The sequence below is a fragment of the Falco cherrug genome, chromosome 5, assembly GCF_023634085.1.
Source record: "Falco cherrug isolate bFalChe1 chromosome 5, bFalChe1.pri, whole genome shotgun sequence".
Lineage (NCBI taxonomy): Eukaryota > Metazoa > Chordata > Aves > Falconiformes > Falconidae > Falco > Falco cherrug.
In genome coordinates this window covers 92,747,843-92,773,473 of record NC_073701.1, presented here as the reverse complement: position 1 = coordinate 92,773,473, position 25,631 = coordinate 92,747,843, and the positions used below count along the sequence as shown (strand labels likewise).

At 46.1% G+C, this 25,631-nt stretch overlaps 1 protein-coding gene across 2 annotated transcripts; it reads left to right on the top strand.

Annotated features, from left to right (window-relative positions):
- On the top strand, positions 1 to 21,119 carry LOC129736241 (uncharacterized). Of its 2 annotated transcripts, XM_055712479.1 has the most exons (6): positions 1 to 310; positions 3,546 to 3,643; positions 8,621 to 9,138; positions 13,824 to 13,983; positions 19,890 to 20,067; positions 20,846 to 21,119. In XM_055712479.1, exons 3-6 carry the CDS (start codon positions 8,881 to 8,883, stop codon positions 20,859 to 20,861), a joined length of 612 nt encoding a protein of 203 aa, XP_055568454.1. In that variant the 5' UTR covers positions 1 to 310; positions 3,546 to 3,643; positions 8,621 to 8,880; the 3' UTR covers positions 20,862 to 21,119. The 2 variants fall into 2 exon arrangements, 1 of the variants encoding a protein (XP_055568454.1); XR_008732548.1 differs by lacking the exons at positions 19,890 to 20,067; positions 20,846 to 21,119 and adding an exon at positions 18,246 to 19,676.
- The last annotated feature ends 4,512 nt before the right edge of the window (positions 21,120 to 25,631 follow it).

Sequence of the window (25,631 nt, the reverse complement as noted above, 5' to 3'; positions counted from 1 at the left end):
ATGGCAACCTCGTGCCAAGCCCCCAGCACTTTACCAGCACAAAGATTAGATCCGACTCCAGTCCCTTCCACTTGGATCCAGCAGGGACCACTTGGGTTGCTGCCAGGGCAAGGGGCTTCCCCAGCTTTTCCAGATAAAGGGGCTGCGTTTCCTGTACTCCAGACACTTCCAACAGGAGCCACGTACACCCTCCAGCCTGTGGCTTCTCTTCCGCCACTTCAGCAAGGGACTCAAAGCGTTGCCGCATCCATTGCAAATTGCAGCAGCTCTGCATCTTCAGTGCCGTACTCACAAGCCTGCTATCCAACAGGTATGAAAAAAAATTTCTGCATTTGCTTTTCAAAAATAGATTTTAAAGTGAGACTTTCCAATATTTTTCTACAATACTCCGCCATGTGTATATCTCAAGTGAGAATTAGAAAGTGTCAAGTCTAAAAGGAAGATGGACCTAAAGCAAAAGGAGTTTCTGTTTGGTATTCGTGCCCTTCCTCCAGATTTTGTGTGTCCCCTGGTGATTTTCTGGATAGCCTTTCTGTTGAGGTGAAAGGGCGAGGAGAAGAATATTTGTCCAATACTAGTCGGTGTGAGGCTAACTTTCATTTTTGTTTTTTTAATTAAGCAAAACTTGGACAATGGTATTAAAGCACTGAGACCTTGTTAAGAAGTAGTATCCTAGGCCTTGGTCTCATGTTTTTCCAGGTTAAGGTTTTAAACTCAAAGATCAGTCAAAAGTATTGTGCAGAACAGGGGTCCTCAAACTTTATAAACAGGGGGCCGGCGCGCGGATTAGATGGCAGGAAGTCATCTGCGTCTGCTTGGTTTCCCCCTCCAACCCCCGGCGCGGGTGGGGGTGGTGTGGGTGTTCTGTAAATAGGGGGGGCTGGATTGAGGACCCTGGGGGGCCATATCCGGCCCGTGGGCCGTAGTTTGAGGACTCCTGGTGTAGAATATTTCATTCTGCTCATACTATTTTTGTATCTACATTTTTTTTCTTGCTTAGCTTCTTTATGTTGTATTTTTTTATGCACTGAAAACTAGAAAGTACAAAAGTCTTGGCTCCTTTCTTTTTTCTAAATTATTTCTGCCACAATTGTCAGTCTCACTTAATCACTCAATTGCAAAGTAAATCAGTCTCACTGAAGTGTTTTTATTCTTCAGAAGAGGAGTTGAAGCAAATTACTGTTCTTTTCCTTGCCCTTACCTTGAATGGGAAAAATCACATGATAGGGTATTTTCTGGGGAGTGGTGGTGTATTTGTTGTGGGTTTGTGGTGTTTTTTTTTAGTTTCCCTAAAACTTCTGAAATTCAGAACAGTGACTCTTTCCTTGAACAAACTAAAGCTCAGTTGTTATTCTTTCCTTCTGCCTGCTCCTCCTTTGGCAGCCGCACCTTCACAAAGACAGCTATCTATCCCTGTTTAGAAATCCTACACAGTGAAATCATTACATCTTTTGTGCATGTCTTCTGAGACCTCTGCTGAGAACATTTCGGACAATAATCAACAGTTTCTGTAACGTCATTTTTGTCAAGGAAGGGTTCTGAGGAGCTGGGCATTTCTTGTAGACACACTTAAATGTTTAAGAGACAGGCAACTTCTGCCACGTGCTCCTTGCCTTGTGCTCCTTATGCAAAGATTTCTGTGGTGGCCAGAGTGTGGAGCCTGCCTTACCAGCTGCTAACTATCAAGTCTTCTCCCAGGAGCAGGTGTCCTGAGAGCCATAGAATGGTTTGGGTTGGAAGGGACCTTAAAGATCAGCAAGTTCCCACCCCCCTGCCATGGGCAGGGACACCTTCTATTAGACCAGGTAGCTCCAAGCCTCATCCAGAATACTTGCTTCATTAAGGTGGGAGGTGGTCCCCGCTTTGCGTTTCTATTGGTTACAGAGCATAGGCTGAAACTCATCATGATGAATTGTAGTTGTCTCTGTCTCAGCTAAGGCCCCAGCCCTCTCCCGTAGTCAAGGGAAGGAAAGGGGCGTCTCGGGTGCGATTTCACGTAGCTCGGTTTAGAGTTTGTCTTGGGGTAAGATTACTGGTGTCCTGGAAGTGCCTGTTTTGAAGTACTGCCTGTAGGGGAGCTGAGGGAGACCAGCGTAGATTTAGACATGAATATGGAGATCTCTCTCACTGGATGACGCTCGTTGCTTTAAGTTTAAAGGATAACTTGGCTATGTTGCTCAGGTAGAATCTTCTCGGGTGGGAGGTGGGTGTGAGAACGCAGTGAAAACATACCAAATTTTGCAAGGTGTAATCAAAACTAAAATACAGAAACTTAGGGAATCTGAGGCGTTTGAAACCTCCAGTGAATTAATTAGCGTTTCTGAGAGTGTAAGTGACATTTCACTGGAGTATGATAAATCTTTTAATTTTCACTGTCACTCTAGGACTGTCTCAGCGGTTTTACTTCTGTGCCTGTGTATCTCTTAATCTCTCTGCTATCCTTTCTTCTATATATTATAACATACAGAATGCTGAAAGCGTGTTTCTTCAAATGTCCACATGAAAAAGTCTGGTTTCCTTCATCATGAAAGCACAGCAGCAAGATTAGTTTGTTTGGAAAGTGATAGTTAACCTTAAGATATGTATTTAGTAAGTGAGAGAACTAAAGAATGTATGTTCAATCTTATTCTTGACTCTCTTCATTTCACTTTTGAAGTCCCATTAAATGAAATCAAAGTAGAACTTTGTCAAAAGATTTCTTTTTGTGTGTATTCAAACTTGTTTGTTAACTTCCGTGACAAAAAGATTTCCCTGGTTTTTCATTATGATTCTTATTGAAAAGTCAGTAACATAAAATACGCTCATCTAAGTCTTTTTTTCCCCACTAGCCTTAGACCATAATTAGTTTAAGGATTTAGTTCTGTTTACTTTCAACTATCTGCAAAACCTTTGACAGTAGTAGAATCGCGTCAAAGAAATGCATTGAAGCTTTATTATCCGAGAGTGTCTAATAATGAAAAATCAGTCATGGAGACCATGTGAGAAATATTAGTTATTGGTGCCACCTGACAGTGCAAGTCCAGTCGCGCCTTTTGAATGCATCTGTGGCTGTAGGGTTCATTTACCTATGAAGACCTTTCTGGTGAGTGGTAGTTTAGGAGTAGTCATGATATTCTTCGGAATGATACACTCTTGGTTAAGATAATTCATTTTCTTTGTAAGTCTTAAAATTCACATGGTCACAAGTGTGTATGAACACCTAGGCTCAGCTATGTGAATACGCTTTCTGTGGTGTATTGTGACAAGAAACTCAAGCAGCCAAATCAGAGAGGTGATACTAAGACACAAAAGACTCTGATTATGAGGTTTCTGCATGTATGTGTGTGTGTTACCAATTTTACAATATATATTTTTAATACATCTATACATATCTTAAATATTTTTAAGGTTAAGAAATTGGTCTTAAAATGACTTGGGAGGTAACAATAAATTTCTGGAATGTCGTTTACTGTGTGATTATTGAAATGTTTAATCAAAGTAAGCAATAGAACTGCACACCAGACACAAGTTCCGGCAGTCTGATAGCTGTGTTTGAATTCTTGCAGCCACACCGCAGAGTTGTTCAGCAGCAGCCCACACAGATCCTCTGGCTGGCTGTGCTGGTCCTACTGCTTCAGCGTGCACCCACGACAGCTTTCTCCAGGTGAGCGTAGCCTACTGAAAGGAGGTGAAAGAGAAGGAGATTGTATGAATGAACTGCAGGTTTATACACTTGTGAAATTAAGGATATAAATTTGAAAACTGATCTGCTTGATGAAGTGAAAGTGATGTGGTTTACAAATACCTATTTCAAAGAACCACTGAATGTTAAACGGGTAGTTTTGTAAGGGTAGCAGCATAGTGGGTGTCCTCATCAGTGGAGTGTTTTTGCTTGACTTCACCAGAATCACTTTTAGTTAATGAGCCTGCATTTGTATTTGAAGAATGTTCTTGCCTGGACAAAAAGAGATTCTTTAATATTATGAAAATACTGAGAAGCAGCTCCACTTCTTTGTCCCGGACAGCTTCCTGCAGTCCTGAGTTTGATTTGATGAACGAGGAAAACTAAGGTGACTTTGTGGAATGGGCCCCACCTCAGAGATCTCTTATTAAAGATAACTCCAGTACTTCTTGTAAATGCTTTATGTAATTTTAGTGGAAACTGCGCCTTATTTGGAGGGCCTGGCTTATCAGATATCAGAAGATCTGAAGTAAAAATGCAAGAGCTTCCTTTTCTATTACAGCATAACGCATATACTTTTTTCCCCCTCACAGAGGACAAGCGAAGCAAGTTATGCTTATGCGTGTTGAAAAAGGGTTGACCTACCCAAGCTTGATCATCCAGTTTCCTGTCTTGCAAATATCAACCTTTCTCTTTTATTCGTGACTTCTTTTAAAAAATAAGCTTATCCAAGATGGGCAGGTTATGGCCAGGGTAACACGTTAGTGTAAGGCTATAAATAGCCAACAGCCAGTCATGCCGTCGATATTGTAGTATTTATTTTTCGCACAGTGCATCTTTGTCCTCTCACTTTCATTGTGAGCTGCTTTTTTCATCCAGGACATGAGGATCCATCTGAGCGATGGGCAGTCACAATTAAATAGCTTATCTCGGAAGGCCGAGATCCATGGGATAGTAAATCATTCCAAAGGAGTTGTCAGAGGTGGTGTTGTGGCTAGATTGAAGGATAATATACAGTGTCCGAAGGGTCTAGTAAAAATCAGTTGTTTGGAGAAGCGAGTCCATGGGCAGTGTGTGGAGTCAGAAGAGCTTTAGGCCACTTGCTAGTGGTTGCTTTGTTTCCTGGAAACCCCCAGCAAAAAGCTGCCAAGCATCTGGGCAGACAGAAGGCCAAAGGCAAGCAGTGCCCTGTATCAGTTCCACCAGGTCAGTAACCGGCTGTCTCTGAGCAGGGTAACACAGCTATCGTACCGCGTGGATCAACGGGACTTCTTGAGATTTCCGAGTCTTAGCATAGCCTAGGTCATTTCTCCTGGAACGTGGTGACAGGCTGTGCAGGTGGTACAGAAGACAGCAGTTTGCCTGCGGTTCTTGCTGAGCTGTGGGGAATAATCAGTTTGCCTTTTGTGTGTTCTGGGGCATATACTTCCCCAAACTTCTGCTGGGCGATGTGGCAAGCTGCAGTACTGAGCATCCTGCCCGGCTGGTGTACTGATCATCCATCAGTAACCACTTGCACAAATCCTCAAAAGCGGTAAAATTTATCAGCCCTGGCTGACTAAGCATTTTTATTGTTCTTCACAAAAAATAGAACTATTGCATGGTATATTTCCTATCGTTCCACTCGATACCTTCTACCAGTTGCAGGAATTCAGTGCGATGCTGTTGAAGTGTGGTTTGCGGGGTGTTTTAGGCTGTTTGGTCACGCTGTGTGCTGCTAGGTAGGAGTGGCAAAGCCTATGCGAAACTGCTGGACCAGTCCCGAAGACAGCGAACCGTATCGGCACACTAGTAGTCAGCAAGCTGGTTACCAGCCCCGTTTCTGTTGGATCCAGACGGTGCTTTGTGGTCTCAGAAGGAAAAGCGGGCACTCTTGGACAAGGAAGCCTAACCTTGTGCTGTTCTTACTGGGTCTTGCAGAGAGCATCACTTTTAAGTTTAGGAGAGATTTAAGACAGGTGGAGTTTCTGGGTCTTGGGGGCCAGCTGCTGGGCTTGTACAGTACGCACCTGAGCTGCTGAAAGTGTTAGGTGACCCTGACTGGAACATGGGCAGACCAGGCCGGTAACTAACTGGTTGGTTGGCTGCAGTTTGCTCTCCAGGAAAAGCTACAGAGAATTACTGCGTGGAATGGCAAGGGGACATAGGTGGTTATACCCAGACATGGTGGCTGATGATGGTGTATCTCACCAGGTTTCTGAAATCGGGGTTTCAGAGGTTTGTATTACACTCTCATCACGGTTGGTTACAAAACAGGGAGCTCAGGTACAACTTCTTACCCATTTTTTCATTTGGGTTCTCTTAAGTGGGGTTTGGATTAGTGTGATGAATCAGTATCCTTGGGTAGGAATGAGTCTTTTGAGAGACCTCCTGCTATCTTCTGCAACAGCAGTGCTGGCAGCTCACAACCATTAGCTCAATACTTCCCCGCTGCTTTATCATAGATGTGAACTGAGGCTACATATGGGATTTCAGCGATTTTTTTTTTTTTTTTTCCCTGCCCCCACCTCGTTTTGTTTTTTTTTTAATAGCAGCCCTGCCGTTTGATTATTGCTATTACCGTGGTTATTAAGCTGTCGGTATTTCCTTGTGGAACTGAAGCAAGAGGTAACGGGAAATGGAAGAAATAAACGTGCAAGAAAAAAGAACAACTTTCTGACCTTAAAAGCAGTCCTAAGTAGTTTGCTTTTATTTGTAATAAGGAATGATAATCAGCCATGTTATTTCAAAAAGAAATCAAGTCTGAACTAATTCCGATTGCCCAAGCACTCAAGCCAGATTTGTGTAGTCCTAGCGGTCCCTGAAAAGGTGTGGTTGTGCTTTAATTCCTGCACACGCTACGCTAATCTTGTAAGTGAAATGCCCGTCTTCTCTTTCACCACTTCTGCTAAGTTAGACCATTTTTCCTCTTGAGCTTGAATGACCAGCAAGCTATTAGTCTTTCAGGCCCTGACTTCTCAATCTTTTATCGGTTTTCCTTGTTTCATTGCTGCCTCCCCCATCCTTCTCCAGGTGAACTAAAAGGATTTAAATTGTAGCTTTGTGTGGCCCCTTTCTCCTGTTGGAAATACACACGAGATCCTGTAGTGCATCCAAGAGGACAATATGTGCTATAACAGCTTCAAGCTGAGGTCCCCTAAGAAGGGGCAGAAAAAGCTTCAGTATGGGTGGGTTGGTTGGTTGGTTTTTGGCAGGGATGATCTTATTCCTGGATGGTTTGGTAATCCAGATCTTACTTAGAATCCTGACTACTTATGACACTAAACAAGCAATGCAACAGAAATGAAACACCTTATTAACATTTTAAAAAAATAGAACTGAAAAAAAAATCAAATGAGAGGAATAATGTTTGAACCTATCTCATAAAAACATAAAGGTGGCTTAGCCTTTAATGAAAAGATTTTGCTTAACTAAACCTAAATTTCTCAAATTCCAGGTTTTATTTCCCCCTCCGTTTCCCCCCACCCTCCACAGTTTGTGGCTATCTGCAAACTGGCACATCTACACGAATCCACGCTAGGACTTGACTTCACACACCCAGGAGACAGGATCTCATCTCTTTGTGGTATCTCCATCAGGGAGAGACCAAGTCCTTCACTGGCATTTGATCTGATACGGCTTTCCTAGTAGGTGATCCTGTAGCTTCCTGTTCTCTAATTTACTCGTCTCTGGAAGTAGCTTTTCATTAACCATGACCTCAGCTAAAAGGTCTAAGGATAGTCAGGCACTAAGGACTACTCCTTCATACTGGATCTCTTCCAAAAGAAGGCTGTATTTTAAATAGACCTGAGTTTCTGTTCAACATCATTGTATGACTTGTATTTGTCAGAAGAAATGACCCTTCTAGTGTCCTTTGACTGAGTCACCTCCAGAAGAAGTAGCAGTACAGACACTGGCTGTTAAAATGTCATCTATCATTTCACTTGGGTAGGACTTGCTGCTTTGGAAAAACTCTTTCATTGTCTTCATTCTGTTTTAAAGGTTATTCGATATATAGGAATGCTACTAAAAAAATCATCACTGGATTGCTGATTGTGTCCTGTCGTCCTGTGATGTCATTACAGTGAAAAATTTTAGTAGTGTTCAGACCTGATCTGTGATGGCAAAGGCAGTCTCTGTAGGTTCTACAAGAAGTGTTTCTGACCTGAAATTCTGTCGGGTTTTTATGCAGATCGATGCAGACTTTGGGTTGTGCCTCTGTGGGACATTGTCATGACCGGAGAGTCCAGATGTGAGGCTGTGACAGGCAGGGCAGTTTTGCAGTATTTGCTTTCACCGGTATTTGAACTCCCACTCATCCTGGGACTGGGGCGTTCCTGGGGGGCACCCCTTGTGTAGATGTGCCTATGGACAATCACTTGAGGAGGAAAATGGTATTATTGGTTAAGAAGCGGTGAGTTCCTCAAGTTGTGTTGTCCATATGCACATTTACAGCATGTGGACCTTTTTCTTTTGCTTAAAAATGATGTGGTTTATACTGATTTTTTTATACTACAACAACAGGAATGCTTGAGTTTTAGAAGGAACTGAAGGCGGGTGGATTTTCTCTCTCATTTTCTATTACGTATGTGGCACGTGAAGAGGGTGGTTCTAGTGTACCCCCACAGGTCCTACTAAGACCAGAAGTCTCTGATTTGAATGCTTGGGTATATTTAACACCTGCGGTGCAAAGGGTGTGCAGACAATGCATCTGCAGGCATACACCAGCTCCTAGTAAGTAACCTTCTCTCCAGGATAGACCATGAATAGAAGAAAGGAAGCGTGCCAAGAGTAAGGTGGTTAATGAAAACCAAGACAAAGCAGTAGCTTTTTTCTTTTTTCTTCTGGTTAAACTTGCTATTAAACTGAGAATAACGGACAATCTTTCAAGCTTTTGGATAAATGGATAAACAGAATCAATACACATCCTGTCATGGTAATTTTTTGATACACAAGTTCACTGTATTTTGTTTTTTCCAGAATCCTCCAATACAGTCATCTTATGAAGCTGAACTGATGCCGTCTGACTGGCTATGTAATATATCTGAAGAAAACAAGAAGGCAGAAGTCAGTCTTGAAGCCACGTTTCAGGTTGCCGCTGAGGTGCATTCATCATGCAAAGCTGAAAAGGTGGGAGTGGCACCTGTAGAGAGCCAGTATTCGATCCTGGAGTTTAATGGAAATCAGGCACCGCCTGTTAATAGTTACGCACCACCTTCAACTGAGGAAGGCCAGCTGGAATGTCTCACTCTGTAACTTCAGACACATCATTTCTGGTGGAAGCAGATGGAGCACTGAATTTGTCTCCATTACAGCCTTCTGACATTCTTTGTGCTGCCGATCCCACTCTGTCTATAGAAACTGCTGCTGCTGCTAAAATACTACAAGAACTTCTGACCACACAGGAAGCAGATGAAAAACGGAGCAAAGAACCAGATCACCGCCCAGCTGAGTTCTCCCTCATGTTTTTTCAGGAAGAATTGTTCAGTCCAGAGCAGGTAAGGGGAGGTAAACCAACATCTTTCTTGAGCTAACTATATTTGATAGTAATGCTAGGGTCTGGACCGGTAGCTTTTCAATATTCTTGCCTGCTTAAGAACTGAAGGCTTCTTTAATTAAGCTTTTAATGTACAGTGAAGGGTTTGCTTGGTAAAACAAGATATAAAAAGACGGAATGAAAAAGTATCCCATGTTTCCCATGTTAATGAGCATGACATGTGTCAGCCTGTTGGCCAAGTTAGGGTGCTCATTTGCATGGGAAACATGCGTAGTGCAGGTGTATTCGTGGTGATGAAGTGGATGCTTTTTTAGGTTGTAACATACCATCTTTAATCTCCAACAAAGAAGAGTATTTTGAGAATTGCCACTGGAGGCAGATTTTTGCTTAAATTTAGATAAACGGTTAGATTGTTTCTGATAAATAGTTGTAAGTTCTGTTTTCTGTGGAAAGTATAGTTTATTGACATTTGACTGGTATAAAGCATCTTCATTGGTTTATACTTTGTGGTGTACAACAAGTTGTAATTGTACTTCGGTCTACCTGTACCTGGTCTTCCCGGTATGTAAAATTGTAAGTCTCATGAGGGGTGAGGGGCATTCTAGATGTTACTCTGTTAAGGCAGCAAATGCGTGCTCTGCTTTTTGTTTTGTTTTGTTTTGAAAACAAGGTAAGCTCAGGAGATTGACTGCATCTGTTTCTGCTGCATGAGACCTACCTTGCATGTAGGCACTCAATCTCATTTTTGTGTGTGCATTGAAGCTACTGTCTTATTGTTCTGTCGGTAGCTTGACGCCTTCACTGAAGTTTCTAGATCGGAAATCATCAGCTGGCGCAAACCTCCCGTTGTTGCTTTCAGCGTTATAAAGATTAGTATCTTCCTCTTGGGTATCTTTCTAGAAAGGGGTGTGTATCCTGATCAAGCCTCTGCATAGCTCAAGCCTAGACTAGACCTTCTGCTCAGTACCGTGTAGGGAAGAGCACATCCCTGTGCTAGTGCATAGAGTTGGCAGCACTCCTTAATTGCTGCCCACTCATTATATTAAGTGTTGACCGCACTTTAAATGTTGTCAGTTTTAGAATTTTGGAACTGCATTTTTAGAATGATAGGTTGTCCCTTGTTGAAGGCCTTTGGAGTCCGTGACCCGAACTTCCTTGTCAAGAACTGGGGGAATTAAGCACACGAACCACGTAGTTGTTTGGGAGGGAGGTTTTGTATATTTGTGAGAATCCTGATGTTGGTCCTGGACTGTAACGGGTTAAATAACTGGCCTCATTTTTTGAGCAATTGAAAAGCAATTCAGGGACTGTTCAGCGTTTTGTTTGACAGATTCCCTCTTTCTGTTAGAACTACTCTTCAACTAGTCTCCTCCTCCCAAAGTCGGGAGAGGGAAGGTTAACTTTAACACCCTACTTGTCCAGAGCCTGGGGTCATGGCAGGTGCAGAACTCTCCAGAGGAGGCTTCGGTGCCTGTACTCCTCACATCAGGCTCCAGCACAGTTTTCTTCCTCATCCCTGAATCTGGAAGCACTCAGGCTTTCAGTGGCTGTTGGTACCATGTGTTTTAGAGCAAGCTTATGACAGAATAGTGGGCGTGCACAGAAGACCGCTCTATTCCTCTCTACACAAGCAGAGGGGGAGCAAATTCCTCCACTGTTCATACAAGAGCATCAGAACAGCTCTGCTGGGTCAGATCAAAGGTTTGTCTTGCCCAGCGTCAAGTCTCAAAACAACAACTGTAACCTGATGTGTAGGGAAGAGCAAGAACAAGGAGCGCAAACAGAGCAGGGCATTCCTGCTTACACATTCCAGCTACTTTCAGCCGGAAGACTTGCGATGATACTGTGTACTTCATCTTGGGTTTCTGCTCTGTGGACTGAAGTCAGCCCTTGAAACTGTCGGTTTTAGCATACGGGACCTTTTGACCAAGCTGGTACTGTTTTGTTTTCTGTTTCGTTCACAGTATTTCCCAGCATTTAATTATCTTGTGACCAGCACTGAGCCTTGAACTGTCTTCCTTGTAGAAGTAACAGTTTAGTAGAAACCTGCTTTATTCTGTTTTCCCGATTTCCTAAAAGACAGCAAATTAAAGAGCAGCTCTTTACATGAAAAGGGTTAGTACATTCAACAGTTCAGATCCAGCGTTGTCCTCTCAGCCTCAGTGAATTTCTGTCCTAGACTTTTAGAGGCTTTGGCCTTCTATGGGCACCTCTTATTCCACTCCTACTCCTAAGAAATGTTTTATTTTCTTCTTAAAGTGGAAATAGAACATTTCTGTAATGCTTGATCAAGAGGAATTTGCCTCTGATTTCGTTCAGTCTCCTTGGCAGCATACCTATGTGAAGGCTGAAACGCTTGCTTTCTTTGGGGAAGGTGAATCCAGCAAACCCCGTTCATGCGAGTTGCTAATTTTAGTACCTCAGCTTCCCATCATGGTTCCAGCTGGGTATAGGTATAGTCCAGTCAGTGTCTCGTAAGTCGTGTAAGTAGTGAGATGCAGCAGTTTTGGCGTTTTTCAGTAACTGAAGTGAAAAGGCAAAACTTTCACGTCTGTCAGCTTTGGTAGCTTTGCTTGATTCTCTGCCAAACAATGTTTTGGACTCTGAAGCTGCAGAAGTATCAGACCTGAGTGGAAGGCCTGTCCACAGGTGCGGTGAATCCATGGTCAGAAACATGTTCGCTTAAAAGACCGAACAATAAAAAAAAGGGATAGCTTGGGAACCAGACTTGTGTGGGCTAGGCTGATGCTGTTAGGATGAAAATGGTATTATTACCTATTACATTAGATTACTGAAGAGTTGGTGTGTAAGATTCTATAAACACAGTGATAAAAAGAAATCTGAAAGGGGTGCTGTGCAGTATGACTGCTCTTCAGTTTCCACACACGCAGCTGTAAGGGTTAAAATTGGACACAGCATTGGAAGTACAGGTTCACCAGTGAGGGGGAATGAAATTTCCTCAGTTTGCTGGCCACGCTCGTCCCGGTGTAGCCCAAGGTGTCGTTAGCCTTACTGGGCACTGCAGCATCCCCAGGTCCTTTGCAGAACTGCTAGTTAGAGTGTCTAGACTACTTTCACCACGTGTGCTAGTAACAGTTTCTTGATAATGGTTATCCCAATATGCATGTTACTTGTTTTTTCTTTATCAAACACTGCAATTTGGTATCTACATCCCCTGCCTGGTATTGCTTTTCATTAGTCTCTTCTTTTTAAATAATGAAGTTTGCAGAATTGTTTCTAGAGCAGTTGTCCGGTGGAATATCCGGTTTAGAATGCTTACCTGAGAAATCTTCCCTTCTCTCACTACTTGATGAAGGCTGCTCACTGATTTTTCTAGAACTTGCTATTATGGAAATGTCACCAGGAATAGAGAAGTCATCATCACTCGTGAGACTTGGATTCTAGCTGGTGAAGGTAGTGACCTACAGCCTGCCTGCCTTCTTTGTTTTTGTGCCTGGGAAGGAGTTGTGGTTCAGACATCAGACAAAAGGCACTGCTAGCCACGTGTTTTTCACGTGGCCTTGTTAACAGTACTAAAGCAATACATCCAGACAGCACATTTCAAAGAGGAAAAACTGAGTCAAATGGGTATCCAGCAAGTGCAGGAGGTGTGTGGGAGGGAACTAGTTCTCCCTGGAGTACTCCATTACTGTATTTGCACAGGCCTTTTTGAATGTTATTATACAACTTTGTCAAGCAATGTATGTGTGTTTCTATTGATACGTATACACATAGCCTGTTATATACTCAACATTGAGTAATGACAGACTCAAGGTGGTGAGCATGATTTTTGGAAAGACTATCTTATTACCAGGTGTGACCTCTTGTCTTCTGTAAACTCACACATAATGGTTTTCAAAAGCTTTTTTTCCCCTTAATAGAAGGAAACATTGCAGGCTCTGAGCAGTCATTCATCTTTAGGTTATTGATGTATAAGATATTTGCAGAAGAGATGACTATTCTAGAACAGGTGATACTGTGAAAATTTTTCTGTCTAAAGGTAGATTCCAGGTGCTTAACTTTGGGCCTGTACTGCCTCAGTGAAAATGAAACAGAACTTGGTCGTCCGGGTCTTTTTTTTTTTTTTTTTTTAAGCTACAGGTTTTTGCCACATGATCATGGAAATGTACCAGTTTGCCAAATGGTTGCCTGCAAAATACATGTAGAGCAGCAGCAGAGGGCTCTAAAAAGCAAGCAACACGTTGTAACTTAACGTCTTAACGACTGTGTGGGGTGGGGTGAGATTCCCAACCAGAAATGTGTGGTTCACGTGTGGTTCTGCATCACACAGCTCTGTCAAGTTGAGCTAGATCTGTCGTTATTATTACACGTGCTGGTAAGAATGAGTGCACCTATATTTCTTCTAGCTATTTTAATAACTGAGGGAAAAGTTCAGACTGTGGGGACATGTACCCTAACTTTGTGTATTCTAGTTTTCTGATCTCATATTTTGCTTAATATGATGTTTTGTAAGAGGTTGTTTCAATTTAGCAACCTTACTTCTGAGTTAAAAACACTTACTATGTCAACTGTCTAGGCAGTGTTCACCACCTGTTAGATGCCCTTTTGGAGTGGAGAAGAATAGCTTTTATTTTGTTTTATTGGTTTTATATTAGTTTTATTATAAGATAACATTGAGTGATCTTTGGTTTTATTTCTTTTGGTGTTGTGTTGTGTTTTTTTAAGGAGAATACTAGTGTTAAAAGTGAATCCAGGACATCGGAGACAGAAGAGAGACAATTCACTTCAGGAGCTGAGCCTGTGAACGAATCTGTAGAACAGACAGATTCATCTGTAAAATCTTTCTCCTGGAAAAGACGCAGTTCAGACACAGGCAACTCTCTCGGTAAGAAAGATTCTACGTTTTCTCAGAGATTACGGTGACAGCTACTCTGAAACTAACTATTACAGAAAGGGGAGAGTAGAAGAATTGTTGTCTGCCGTGTGAGTACTTCATTGTTCCTTCCGTTAAAATACTAAACTTGTACAACCTCTTAGTGTACTTATCAACACACTTCAATAGAGACATGTATGCTAATTACTCTGATGTGGGCAAGGGTATAAATTATGTAAGTAAATAAAACTTGAAGTTCTGGGAGTTGTGCCAGAAACCTGGATGTCACAATATTGAGATTAAGTCCATAGACGTGTTCGCTGGAGGGCGACAGTGCTGTGAAGGAAACACTGAGTAATGAGGTAACTATGGAAGTTCCAGGGGCAAAACCCACCAAACTGATGAAGCTAGTGTAGAAGTCTGAACTCTTTGTCTCAGATCACTGAACACATTGTACCAGTCTGGTAGTGTCCTGAAGCACATGAGAAAAACAAGCCACAGAGTATCTGAGGCTAAAAACTTCACAAATCTAGTAACTGAAGGGAAAACCTAAATGTCCACAGATTAGAGAGACGTAAGAGGACACAAAAAGTACTTGGGATCCATTCTAGAGGGGAATTTGGTTCAGCCTGCAAGTCTCTAAGAAGCTGTTTCCCTCACAGCTGTTCATCAAAGAGCCGATGGTGGGGTTTGAAGAGCTGTTGCTCACTTCAAAGGGTGGTTTCTAGATTCCAGATCATGATGCTAGTTAATAGTTCAGCTCATAATGCCCATCAGTTTCAAACATTTAAGTAAGGAATAAAGTCTTTCTGTCAGGAAGCTGAGAAAAAAGGTGGGATGCCACCTTGAAAAAAGACAAGCTTTTGTTTAAAACACATAATCAAGAGTTCTTGTTCAATTACTTCCTGGTATCACAGATAACTAGCAAACTTCTCAGCTTTCATATCTGAAGCAAAACATTTGCTTAACGTGCCAGTTGTAAAGTTATGTACAGGAACATGTTGGAAAGCATTCCCATGGGATTGTTCCACAGGGATGAAACACTGTTGTGCTAACGCTTATTAGCAACGATTGGCATAGTCTACTCTCTGGGAAATGTGACGGTCATCCAGGTCTGCATTTCCACTGTTGTACCTTTGGGGCTTGGTGTGCGTGTTAAGGGTAGAGATAGACAGCACACCTGAGCCAAACGTGATCAGGCTCAAGCTAGCCCAAAGTCAGTTGGGTGCATGATAGAAGCCTCCAAGCTGGCATAGCCTGTCGGCTGCATGTCAGCTGTAAGCCTGAAGCAGGCAGGCTCAAGTGCAAGCTGACTTCTGCTGCTCTGACTACACCTTTGTCTGTCAGCACCTCCTGTCCTCTGTGAGACTCTGGAAACAACTTCTTTTTTAATCTCTCTGTGCTAAAATGCATCACGATGATTTCCAGGTGTTTCTTGGCAACTTGCCCTCTGAGTGTGATGGAGTCCTCTCTGTTTTCCTGTTTTCCTTTGGGCACTCCTTTGCAAGTTTTCTGAGCCTGCACTTTGATACATGCACCCTGCTGTGAAAAAGGCTCTTCTTCCATCTATTTCAGTAGGCTGTTTTTTTCTATGTTAATGTCACTTTTCTTTAACATCACTTTTCTTTGTTACGTGGTGACACCAAGTTCTAGATACCACACAGCGAGAGCCAATATAATGTGGTACATTTCAGTGACTGGGAGCAGCTCTGAGCCCAACCCGAGCTGTTAATCTGTAAAAACGCACCAAGAATCAAACCCGCCTTTGTGGAGAAGGCATTGCTTCCCTCCAAAGAGTGGACTGGACTTCTTTGCATTTCACAGCTGTTCTGTAGCAAGAAAAGACAAGCGTCCTTTCCCTAAAACATCGTCCCCAGGGTTTCCCTCCGTAGCTGCCAGCCCATCTCTGCAGCACCATAAATCACTGAGATGGGTTATCTGCTTCCTTCAAATGGAAAACCAATGTATTTAACCAGCCTTCTCAGCTAAATTCTAGTTTACCAGTTTTAAGAACATTCTGCCCAGCAGAATCTAGATGAAAGGTGTCTCTAGTTCATTGTCCTGTCTCCAACAGTGTCTTCGGCATTTCTGTACCATTAAGCAGAAAAGGCCTCAGTAACCTTCAGTTGATTTTTAGAGTCCCTTTTTGAAGCTGTGCAAACATTTAGCATCCACTGTGGTTTTTGTAAGTTAATGTCATTAATGCAGATTAACTACACAGCGGGTGAAGAACCCTCCTCTTCAACTACTTCTGAGTCCTCCCGGGAGCCAGAGTCTGCTACAAAGGGTGCAGAACTTAACTCGGCGCTAAGATACATCATTGCAAATGATTACAGGCTGTGCCATCTGTTCCCTTCCCACTCTTTTTCTTGAGAGGCGATGGGTATGGTGCTCTAGCTCCTGCCATGTTTATCACACGGAGGTGCAAGGAATAGGTCACCTTTCAGGGACTGCTTTTTTTCAGCCCCAAGCTCACTCTTAGGACATAGATTTGAAGGTGCTGATGATGCGTCTGCTTTTCCCACTACTTTCTAGCTGAGCTTGTCTGTTAAAATGGGAGTTTTGAAATAAATCTGTCCGCTTTTGTTGGCAGCATACACACTTGTAACAGGAGTCCTTTTGGACTTCACAAAGGATTAAGAGGAACTCTGTAAATACTTTGAGTCTCCTTCCCCATCTCCTCTGCATTGTGCTCCACAGGCACACTCAGCTAGTGAGCACAGCTATACTGGACCTAATATCTGTGGCTTGTGCTTCCTCTTCTAAAAGAGCACGGGAGAAGGACCAGATTCTGATGGGAGGAATTTTTGTTTGCAGCCCGTCTTTCTGGAAATAGGCATCTCAGAATGGAGCAGGGGGCATTTGTTACTTGTGGATTGAAGCATTTAAGCTGATGCTGAGACATTAAGCAAAAAATCTTTCTTTCTCGATGGCTGACCATATATTTTCTGTGAGTCGTCTAGTCCTGCAAATAATCTGATGACTTTCTCTGACTTTTTTTCTTTTTTATGCTGCAAGGTGCCCTAGACATTTACCACCCACTCCCATGCCGCTGCAGTTGTGTCACTGTGTGTTCTCTCTCATTCCCTCCAAGGTAAATAGATTTCTAGGTGCAATTGCTAAGGGCAAATCTTCATTCAGGCAAGGTCTCCCATGCTGTCATCTGTTCCCTTGAACTGTTTCCTGCACCTTCCAGCCAAAAATACTGTTAATGTTCATTTAGTTTTCCTATCCGGTCACAGTGAGATCTCTTCCTACAAAGGTGTTAAGAGTTAATGTGGGGACAGGCCTGGCCCTGAGCTCTTGAACATCTGTGTGAAGCCCAAAGCGAAGTTGCTCTCGGGAGTCCGAGTGGCAGCTGCTTGCTCCAGCTCAGTTGCCATTACCTTGACGTCATTATATATTCATTGAAGGCATTTCAAATTGCCTGTCCTGGCAGTCTGCTCTTTGGGATGAGTGGGTGTCATACCCTGTGTCTTAACTTGCCATAATTTAGAGGTGCATTGTTACAAGCCCCCTCATTTCTCCATCCCTATGCGTTTTCAAGATGTGTTCCCAACAGAGTCTGCTTTGGCAGGAGACAGGTGTCAGAAAGTGCAAAAGTGGTGCCTATTGGGCAGGAACTTTGTAGTACAGAGAACGAACAGAGGCTGGAAGATGTGAATGTGTTTGTTTAGAGGTTAAATTTCTTGTGGGTGATGTTTGCAGTGGTAGCGCTGTTGTGACTTTATCGGGGTACTTGTTCACTTTCTTGACCTGCAAGATCTGGCCATACGTGGGAAGTATCTCTGTGTTGCTGTGGATCGAGGTAACTGTCAAAAAAGGAGCCTCTTGTCTGTCCTCTCTGTGACGCCACGAGTTTTTTTCTGGGATCCTGGTGCTGGCTGTGGTGTGCTTTGAGGCAGTTGTGCCTTTTCTGGGTAAACAAAGGGATATGGCACAAGCAGGTCAGGCCTTTCTGTAGATACTGCCAGGGGCTTATAGTAATTAATGTTTGGCTTTTGGTATCCATGGTGGCAAAGGCATTTCTAAATAATACATACTGAAGAAGGGGAGCACTTTTCTTATAATCTGCTTTGGGGTTTTATATTTAAATTTTTGAAAAATTGGAAGAATTCCTGTTTCTTTAAACAGTAGGCCTCAGGTGATCAGGTTATAGTCTGACATTGAAAGCATATTTTATAGTACCTGATAGAAATGCAATTGCTCTGTATGCTGCCAAGGGAAACATATCCAAGCACTGATACGTACTCGGTATTCCCTTTTCTTCCTAGATCTCCGTCTACCGGTGGATGTACCTCGGAAGCAGGGGTGCTTTCTGGAGGATGAAATAAGAGAGTGAGAAGTGGGTGACAAATGTGCAGCAGCTGCCAGCTGGATTCCCCTGTCAGACTCCAGCAGCCGTGGAGCTTTGCCCACAACAGCCACTTTGGATCATTTCAGCTGTGTTTAAAAAAAAAACAACAAACCCCAACAAAACACCAAAGACCACACACAAAAAAGCCCCAAACAAAACAACAAAAAACCAGCAAAAAAACCAGCCCCACACCACTCTATTTTTTGCTTTCTTTTTAACTTGGTAGGGTATTGTTCAGTAGGCCTCTTTCATTACATTTTCTACCTGTCAAGTTATAAAGCACCGAGTGGTCAGAGTAATTAATATGAAGTAATTCCTTAGCTGTTTGTATTCTTTAGATTTGGAAAGTCTGAACTTTACAGGAACCCTTAAACACTTTCTTGAGACATCCTTACTGGGAAGCAGATGGGTTTTAGTGCTCTGTTAGGAATCTGTTTCACTTATTTATTTATCTATTTAACGTTGTTGGGAGCTACAGTATGCTCGGCATAGGTGGTGGTTGGTGCTCTCGCTGTCTTTGCTTGCAGTCGTACCGTGGCCCTTTACTGGGGATCGTGTATGAAACAAAAGCATTGGAAAGTCGCAAGATTCTGGGTCTGAATGGGTCTGAGATTTCAGGAGAGCAGCTAAAGGAAAGATGAGCTAATTTTCTAAGTGATTAACCAGGAAACCTTCTTCCTTCCTGAACCAGCTCTCTGTTTCACCAGCAAGTGTATGTATGTCACAGCTGCTGATCTTTTACGTTCCTGGGGAATTCTTCTGGTTTAATAATTTCCTTTTGATGCTAATGGTATCTGTAATGATAAGTTATTTATTATTCTAGTACTCTGTTCTAATTATGTCTTGAAAATATTTTTTAAACTTTTAGAGGAAGATTGTACTTATGTTGATAGCAGATCTTAAGTTTTTAATAGCTATACATTTGTGTTCATGTTAAAATACTGTTTGAAGGATAAAGGGGGCACATCCTCTACTTGTGGTGTTCAGGAGATCCATGTGGAAGAGCACCTAAACCATCCATGTAATGGCTTCATGCGTGTTCATACGAGCCAGCCCTGAGCAAAACGCACGAGAAGGGAGCAGAGAAGCTGTCAGGACCGCCTCGGCTTGTGTAGCTCCCAGCTGTGGCCGGGATGTGCTAAGGGAGCACCGGGCAGTAAGATGAACTGAGGCGAAACCTTTCCTTACAGCTTCTGTAATAAGATCTTTCTTAACCAGTAGTAACTTCTGTAATAAGGTGGTTTGTAACAAGATACTACTTTTTTAAAAATAACTTTTGTAATAAGATGTTTTGTAATAAGGTATTTTAAATAAGTAGCACCTTCTGTAATAAAGGTGTTTTTACCGATAGTCTTGTTACCGGGAGCAGGGTGGGATGTGGTTTCCCATGTGTGCCCTGTTGTACCCCTGCCCAGGCAGGGTCGGCCTCAGGTGATCAGGTTCTAGTCTGCCGTTGGAAGCGTATTTTGTAGTGCCCGACAGAAATGCGGTTGCTCTGTACGCTGCCGAGGGAAACATACCCGGGCCCTGCTGTGTACTCAGCGTTCCCTTTTCTTCCTAGATCTCCGTCTGCTGGTGGACGCCCCTTGGAAGCGGGGGTGCTTTCTGGCGGTGACAGATGTGCAGCAGCTGCCAGCTGGCTTCCCTTGTCAGACGTGTAGCGGTGTTGCAAGAAATGGAGCTTTGGCACGGCAACGGGTGTCGCATCGGTGTTCTCTCCGTGTTCTCGATGACCAGGGGTGAGTGTGTCACAGCTGGAAGAAACAGCTGCTTCCTGTTCCAGCGGTTCTCGCTGACACGTGTATCACCCAGCGGCCGCTGCCCGGCGGAGCAGTTCCCAGGCCGGCGGCCGCTCTTCCTTTGCGCCATGTCCCGGTTCCTGCGGGGCGGCTGCGGCAGCGAGGGGGGGCGCCCCGCGGGGGGGGCGGTGCGCGGGGCTCGCGCTGCTGCGGACACTCCGCTCTGCTCGGCCGCGCTGCCTGCGGCGGTGGGTGCTGCCCTTGATGCTGCTGGGGGCTCTGGGCTCCGCTGGCACCTGCCTGCCTGCTGCCTGCGCGCCACCGCGGGGACTGCCTGCTGGCTTTTAACCCTTTGTTATTAGAAATACCGACTGGGGGGGGTGTGGGTTTAAAAACAGCGACCAGACATCACCAGACCCACGCAGTTTTCTTAAGCTGCAGGAAATAACTCTGACCCAGGATTTACAGCCCAGTTTCCACCCGCCCCGGCCCTGGGCTTCCCGGGCTGCAAGCACACGTTTCTGGGCCAAGTTGAGCTTCTCATCCACCAACACCCCACAGTCCTTCTCCTCAGGGCTGCTCTCCATCCGTTCTCTGCCCAGCCTGTGCTTGTGCTTGGTGTTGCCCCAGCCCACATGCAGAACCTTGCACTTGGTGCTTCTTTCCTACTTTCCGTTAGATCTAAAGATGTGGGTGACTTCCCTTCTATGGAACATGCAGCAAGAGCACTATGTCAAATCAAGGTTCTCTCTCTTTGAGTTTCAGATTTTTTTCACAGATTGGTACTTGCGTAATGGCTGCTTAGAAAAGAAATCTTTGCCCAGAGGAGCCTGCTGTGTGGCCCAGCCCTCAACGAGGTGTTCAGGCCTGGACATAACTTTTAATACCAAAGTGCAAACCAGTTCTGTTTTGATGGAGTTCTGAGAGTTCTGACACCGTTTAGGTAACAGCATGAAATGTTGGCATGTGGCTGAACTTTGTTGATTCCATAGCTGGTAAATATTCCCTGGCCAGCCTTCCAAAAGTAATCTGCCCAGGGGGATGCAGGAGGCTCGGCAGCAAGTAAAGCAGGGCTTTGCAGGGTGGGGCGTGGTTTCTCATTGAACGTGTCCTCAGGGAGACTGACATGTTTGAAGCAAACGGGAGGCTGGTGGAATAGGTGCACACAGCCAGTGTGCGTGTTGTAAATAGATGTTATGATTGCTAGCCTTAGACTCTGTGTTAGCAATTACTATATCCAAATATAAAAAAATTGGAAAATATCAGAGCTGCACAACAAAGGACAGCCCTGGGAAGCACAAAAGCCGGGAAACAAAACCAGTGCATTTACAGGTACCTTAACTCTGCATCTTCGTGTTATATGGTTTGCTGTTAGATGCTGGCAAAACAGAGTGTATTACTTCTGGAAGAACTAAATTCTGCAGCAGAGTAATAATGGGTGCTGCTTATCGTATGGAGCCTTTCCCTCTTTGTAGACAAGTCAGCTAAGAAGTTAACTGTATTTGTGATTGCTTTTGCTAAAAACAGTCTGGCGCTGGAGGCTGTCCCAGTGTGCCTCCCCAGCCGAGGGCAGAGCCGTGTCTTTTTGCTACTCTAACGTTGTTCCTTACTTGATAATACCGCTGTAAGGGTACCCAGTAATTCACAAGTGGAGCTGCGACCCTTTGCAGCCTGGGATCAGATGAGAGGATGCCAACAAGTGATGTTGCAAGGTGGGACAAGTGCTTGCCCCTGTGTCTCTCTCACTTTCATGCACTCTTCAGCCTTTGCCCTCAAGATCGAAGTCTTTTGGCCAGGAGGCTCGGTGAGGCCGTGGCTGCTTCTGGAGTGCCTTGTGCTGCATGAAAGGGGAAGAGATGAGAAGCCCTACGCTCAGTTCCTCCTCCTCCTTGCTCATAGTTCAGGAGAGAGCGCAGAACCCAGCTGGAGTGTGTGCATCCCTGTAGGGACTCTGTAACCGTAAGGCTGGTAGACTTCAGAGCTTTGGGAGAGCAACTCTGAATTCATTGGGTCACAGATCTATACAACTTGCCACCAAAGGTACCACGTGATCAGTTTTCTATACAAAGTGTAATTTAGCTGTTAGGCAAAGCAGAAGTTCAGGTCTCCATCTCTGGGTCCTCAGTGGAGATGTACAGCAGAGATGCAGGAGCCTCCAGGCACAACAGTGAATTGTGTAAAACAACGCCAAGGATGCAATTAACTATTCAGCTGACTGCAGAGGCAGACGGGCACTGTATGCCAGCCGCTCCTCGTTATTACTCTGTCTGCACAGCCACCTTGAGAAGACCTTGGGACTATGTTAGCGAGAGAGCTCCTCACAGACGCTCAGCATCACCTTGCCTTGTTCATGCTGCAGTGGCTGTCGGGGCAGCAGCGGGAAACCAGCGGGCGTTGCTCCAGCACCATGGCTGAGCGCTCAGTCTCGGGCTCTTCAGATCACGCCAGAGTGAGCCAGGAGTTTAGTTGAGACTTGAGAAACGAAAGCACCTGTAGACGTGCCTCTCAGCTGGGAACCTTTAGGTGACAGCTGTGTAAACCCTCTCTCGGCTTTTTCTTGTTTCAGGCTAAGCTGTTTGGCTTTGCGTTGTGGATGAGCACTTTTACAGCCAGAAAATAACAGAGAGGTTACTTGATGCTTTCTGGATGATTGCTGTGGGCTAAATGGCATGTACTGATGGTATCAGATGCACTTTAGCCTTGTGCTCCAAACGAATCTGGGAGTAAAAACTCAACTGATAAACTACAAATGCACCGCATACTCTGGCTTTGGGTTCTTGAGTCATTAAAAGTAAACTGAGGCTCTCTAAAGAATAATTTTGTCCACATATGTTAAAACACGATGGCACCTTCTGCCATTCCAGTTTCAAGAAAGGAGCTTTTTCCTTTCCCCCCCTCCTCCTCCTCCTCCTCTGCGGTGCGCGGCGGGCGAGAGGCACGGGCATCTCCTCTGCCGGGCAAGCTCAGCCGGCAGCCTCTGCACTGCGAGGCCCAGCCAACTCGGGCGAGTCGCCAGAGCCCCGGCGCGGCAAAGTCCCTTCAGTCCCTTCTGGCCACCCTGTCCGGACTGCGCGGCCGGGCTGAGGAGGGGGGCGGCTCCCCCGTCTCTCCCTCCCTCCAGCTCCCGGGCAGGACGAGCAAGCCAGCACCAGTGGGAAGCGCGCGCACCATCATGTCAAAAAAAAAGAAAAATGGACTCCGAGTGCGGGGTGTTCCAAGAAAAGTGGACTTCTGATTATTTTTTCAGGGAGTACAAAGAGCGAGCTGTTTGTCTGATATGCCAGAATTCAGTGTCTGCGTTCAAGGAATACAATTTGCGTCAACACTACGAAACTCAACATAAAGATAAATATGATTCTTTGGTCGGACAAGTGAGAAAAGTTAAAATATTAAGACTGAAACATGGGTTGACAACTCAGCAAAATACTTTTGTGAAGCAAAAGCAGCTCAATATATCATCACTTTGAGCAAGCGATCAAGTTGCCAAGCTTATAGCATGCGCTGGCAGAGCATTCATAGAGGGAGAATTTGTTACGTGTTTTGGTAAAGCGTTTAGAAGAAGAATTAAATTATTTAAACTAACTCTGGTACTGAATTGGAAATTATAATTGAAAACCATACCTGCATTGTGGCAAAATACGTAGATACACTATTCATGGTGGGTGGGTGGGGTTTTTTTGTTTCGAATGATCTACGCAAGTGAGTAAAGTGCTTCATATGTGAAACTGTATTAGGAGTCATCTGAAAATACTGAGGAAAAATAAAATATTGTGGAGGCAATATTGAGGCAAAACCCATCACTCGGATGCCTGGAAAAGGCAAGAGCACGCCTGCAGTCCCGGCAGTGAGGCTGTAAAGAGGCTGTGTAAGGGCACTGGTGATGACTGATAGGTTGTCCTCTCTAGATGCAGACTTGTGTGGTTTGCAGCAAAACAAAACAGCACGTCAGCACAGGATACGGATGCATTTCCACAAGTCATGACAAAACGAGCTGGTTTGCCTTTACAATTCATTTATCAAAGCCGTGGGGGTCCCGGTCCCGGTCCCGGTCCGAGCCCTGTGGTTCCCGGTCCCGGCCTGGTCCGAGCCGCAGGGGTCACCATCCCGGGGTTCCCGGTCCCAGTCTAGGTCTCGAGCCCTAGTCCGGTGAGTCCCGGTCCGAGCCCGGGGGTCCTTGTCCCGCTCCCGGTCCCGAGCCGCGGGGGTCCCGGTCCTGGGGGTCGCGGTCCTGGTCGTCCAAATCCCGAGCCATGGGTGTCCCAGTCCCAGTTCCAGTCCCGAGCTGCGGGGGTCCCGGTCCTGGTCCCGACCTCAGAGCCTCGTCCCGGTCGCGGTCCCGAGCCGTGGGGGCGCCGGTCCCGGCGATCCCGGTCCCTGTCCCGGTCCCCAGCCGCGGGGGTTCCAGTCCCTGTCCCAAGCCGCGGGGGTCCTGGTCCCGGTCATCCTGGTCCCGGCGGTCCTGGTTTCAGGCCCGGCCTGAGCTACGGGGGCGCCTGTCCTGGCTGTCCCGGTCCCTGTCCCGGTCCGAGCCGCGGGGGTCCCGGGCCCAGACATCTCGGTCCAGGTCCCGAGCTGCGGGGGCGCCAGACCCGGCTGTCCCGGTCCCCGTCCCGATCCGAGCCGCAGGGGTCCCGGTGGTCCTGGTTTCGGAACCAGCCTGAGCCGCGGGGGTGCCGGTCCCGGACCCGGTCCCCAGCCGCATGGGTCACGGTTCCGGGGGTCCCGGTCCAGGTCACAAGCCGCAGGGGTCCCGGCCACGGGGGTTTCGGTCCCGGTTCGAGCCGTCAGCCGCAGGGGTCACGGTCCCAGGGCTCCAGGTCTTGGTCTCGCTGCGAGACGCAGAGGGTCCTGAGCCGCAGGGGGTCCCAGTCCTGGTCCCTGATCCAAGCCGCGGGGGTCCCGGTTCCGGCCGTCCCAGTCCTGGTCCCCGTTCGAGCCGCGGGGGTCCCAGTCTCGGTCCCTGATCCAAGCCGCGGGGGTCCTGGCCCAGGGATCCCGGTCCCGGTCCCGAGCTGCGGGGGTCCCGGCCCCGGAGGTCACAGACCTGGTCCCGGTCCGAGCTGCGGGGGTCCCGGTCCCGAGGGTCCCGGTGGGTCTCTAGCCGCGGGGGTCAAGGTCCCGGGGGTGCCGGTCCCGGTCTTGAACCGCTAGGGTCCGTGTCCCCGGGGTCCCGGTCCCGAGCCACGGGGGTCCGGGACCCGGTTCGCTCCCGAGCCGCGGGGGTCAAGGGTCCCAGTGGTCCAAGTCCCAGTCCTGAGCTGCGAGAATCCCGGTCCCAGTCCCGGTCTCGGTCCGAGCCGGGGGTCCCAGTCCCGGGGGTGCGGGTCCCGCTCCCGAGCCGCGGGGGTCCCGGTCCCCGGGGTCCCGGTTCGGTCCCGAGCCGCCGGGGTCCCGGTCCCGAGCCGCGGGGGTCACGGGTCCCAGTGGTCCAGGTCCCAGTCCTGAGCTGCGAGAATCCCGGTCCCGGTCCCGGTCCCGGTCCCGGTCCGAGCCGCGGGGGTCCCAGTCCCGGGGGTCCGGGTCCCAGTCTCGGTCCCCAGCCGCGGGGGTCCCGGTCCCGGTTC

Coding starts and splice junctions, on each gene's coding strand:
- LOC129736241 (XM_055712479.1), top strand. CDS start 8,881: ATGTCTCACTCTGTAACTTCAGACACATCATTTCTGGTGGAAGCAGAT. Junction 9,139..13,823: donor AATTGTTCAGTCCAGAGCAG/GTAAGGGGAGGT, acceptor TGTTTTTTTAAG/GAGAATACTAGTGTTAAAAG. Junction 13,984..19,889: donor AGACACAGGCAACTCTCTCG/GTAAGAAAGATT, acceptor TTTTCTTCCTAG/ATCTCCGTCTGCTGGTGGAC.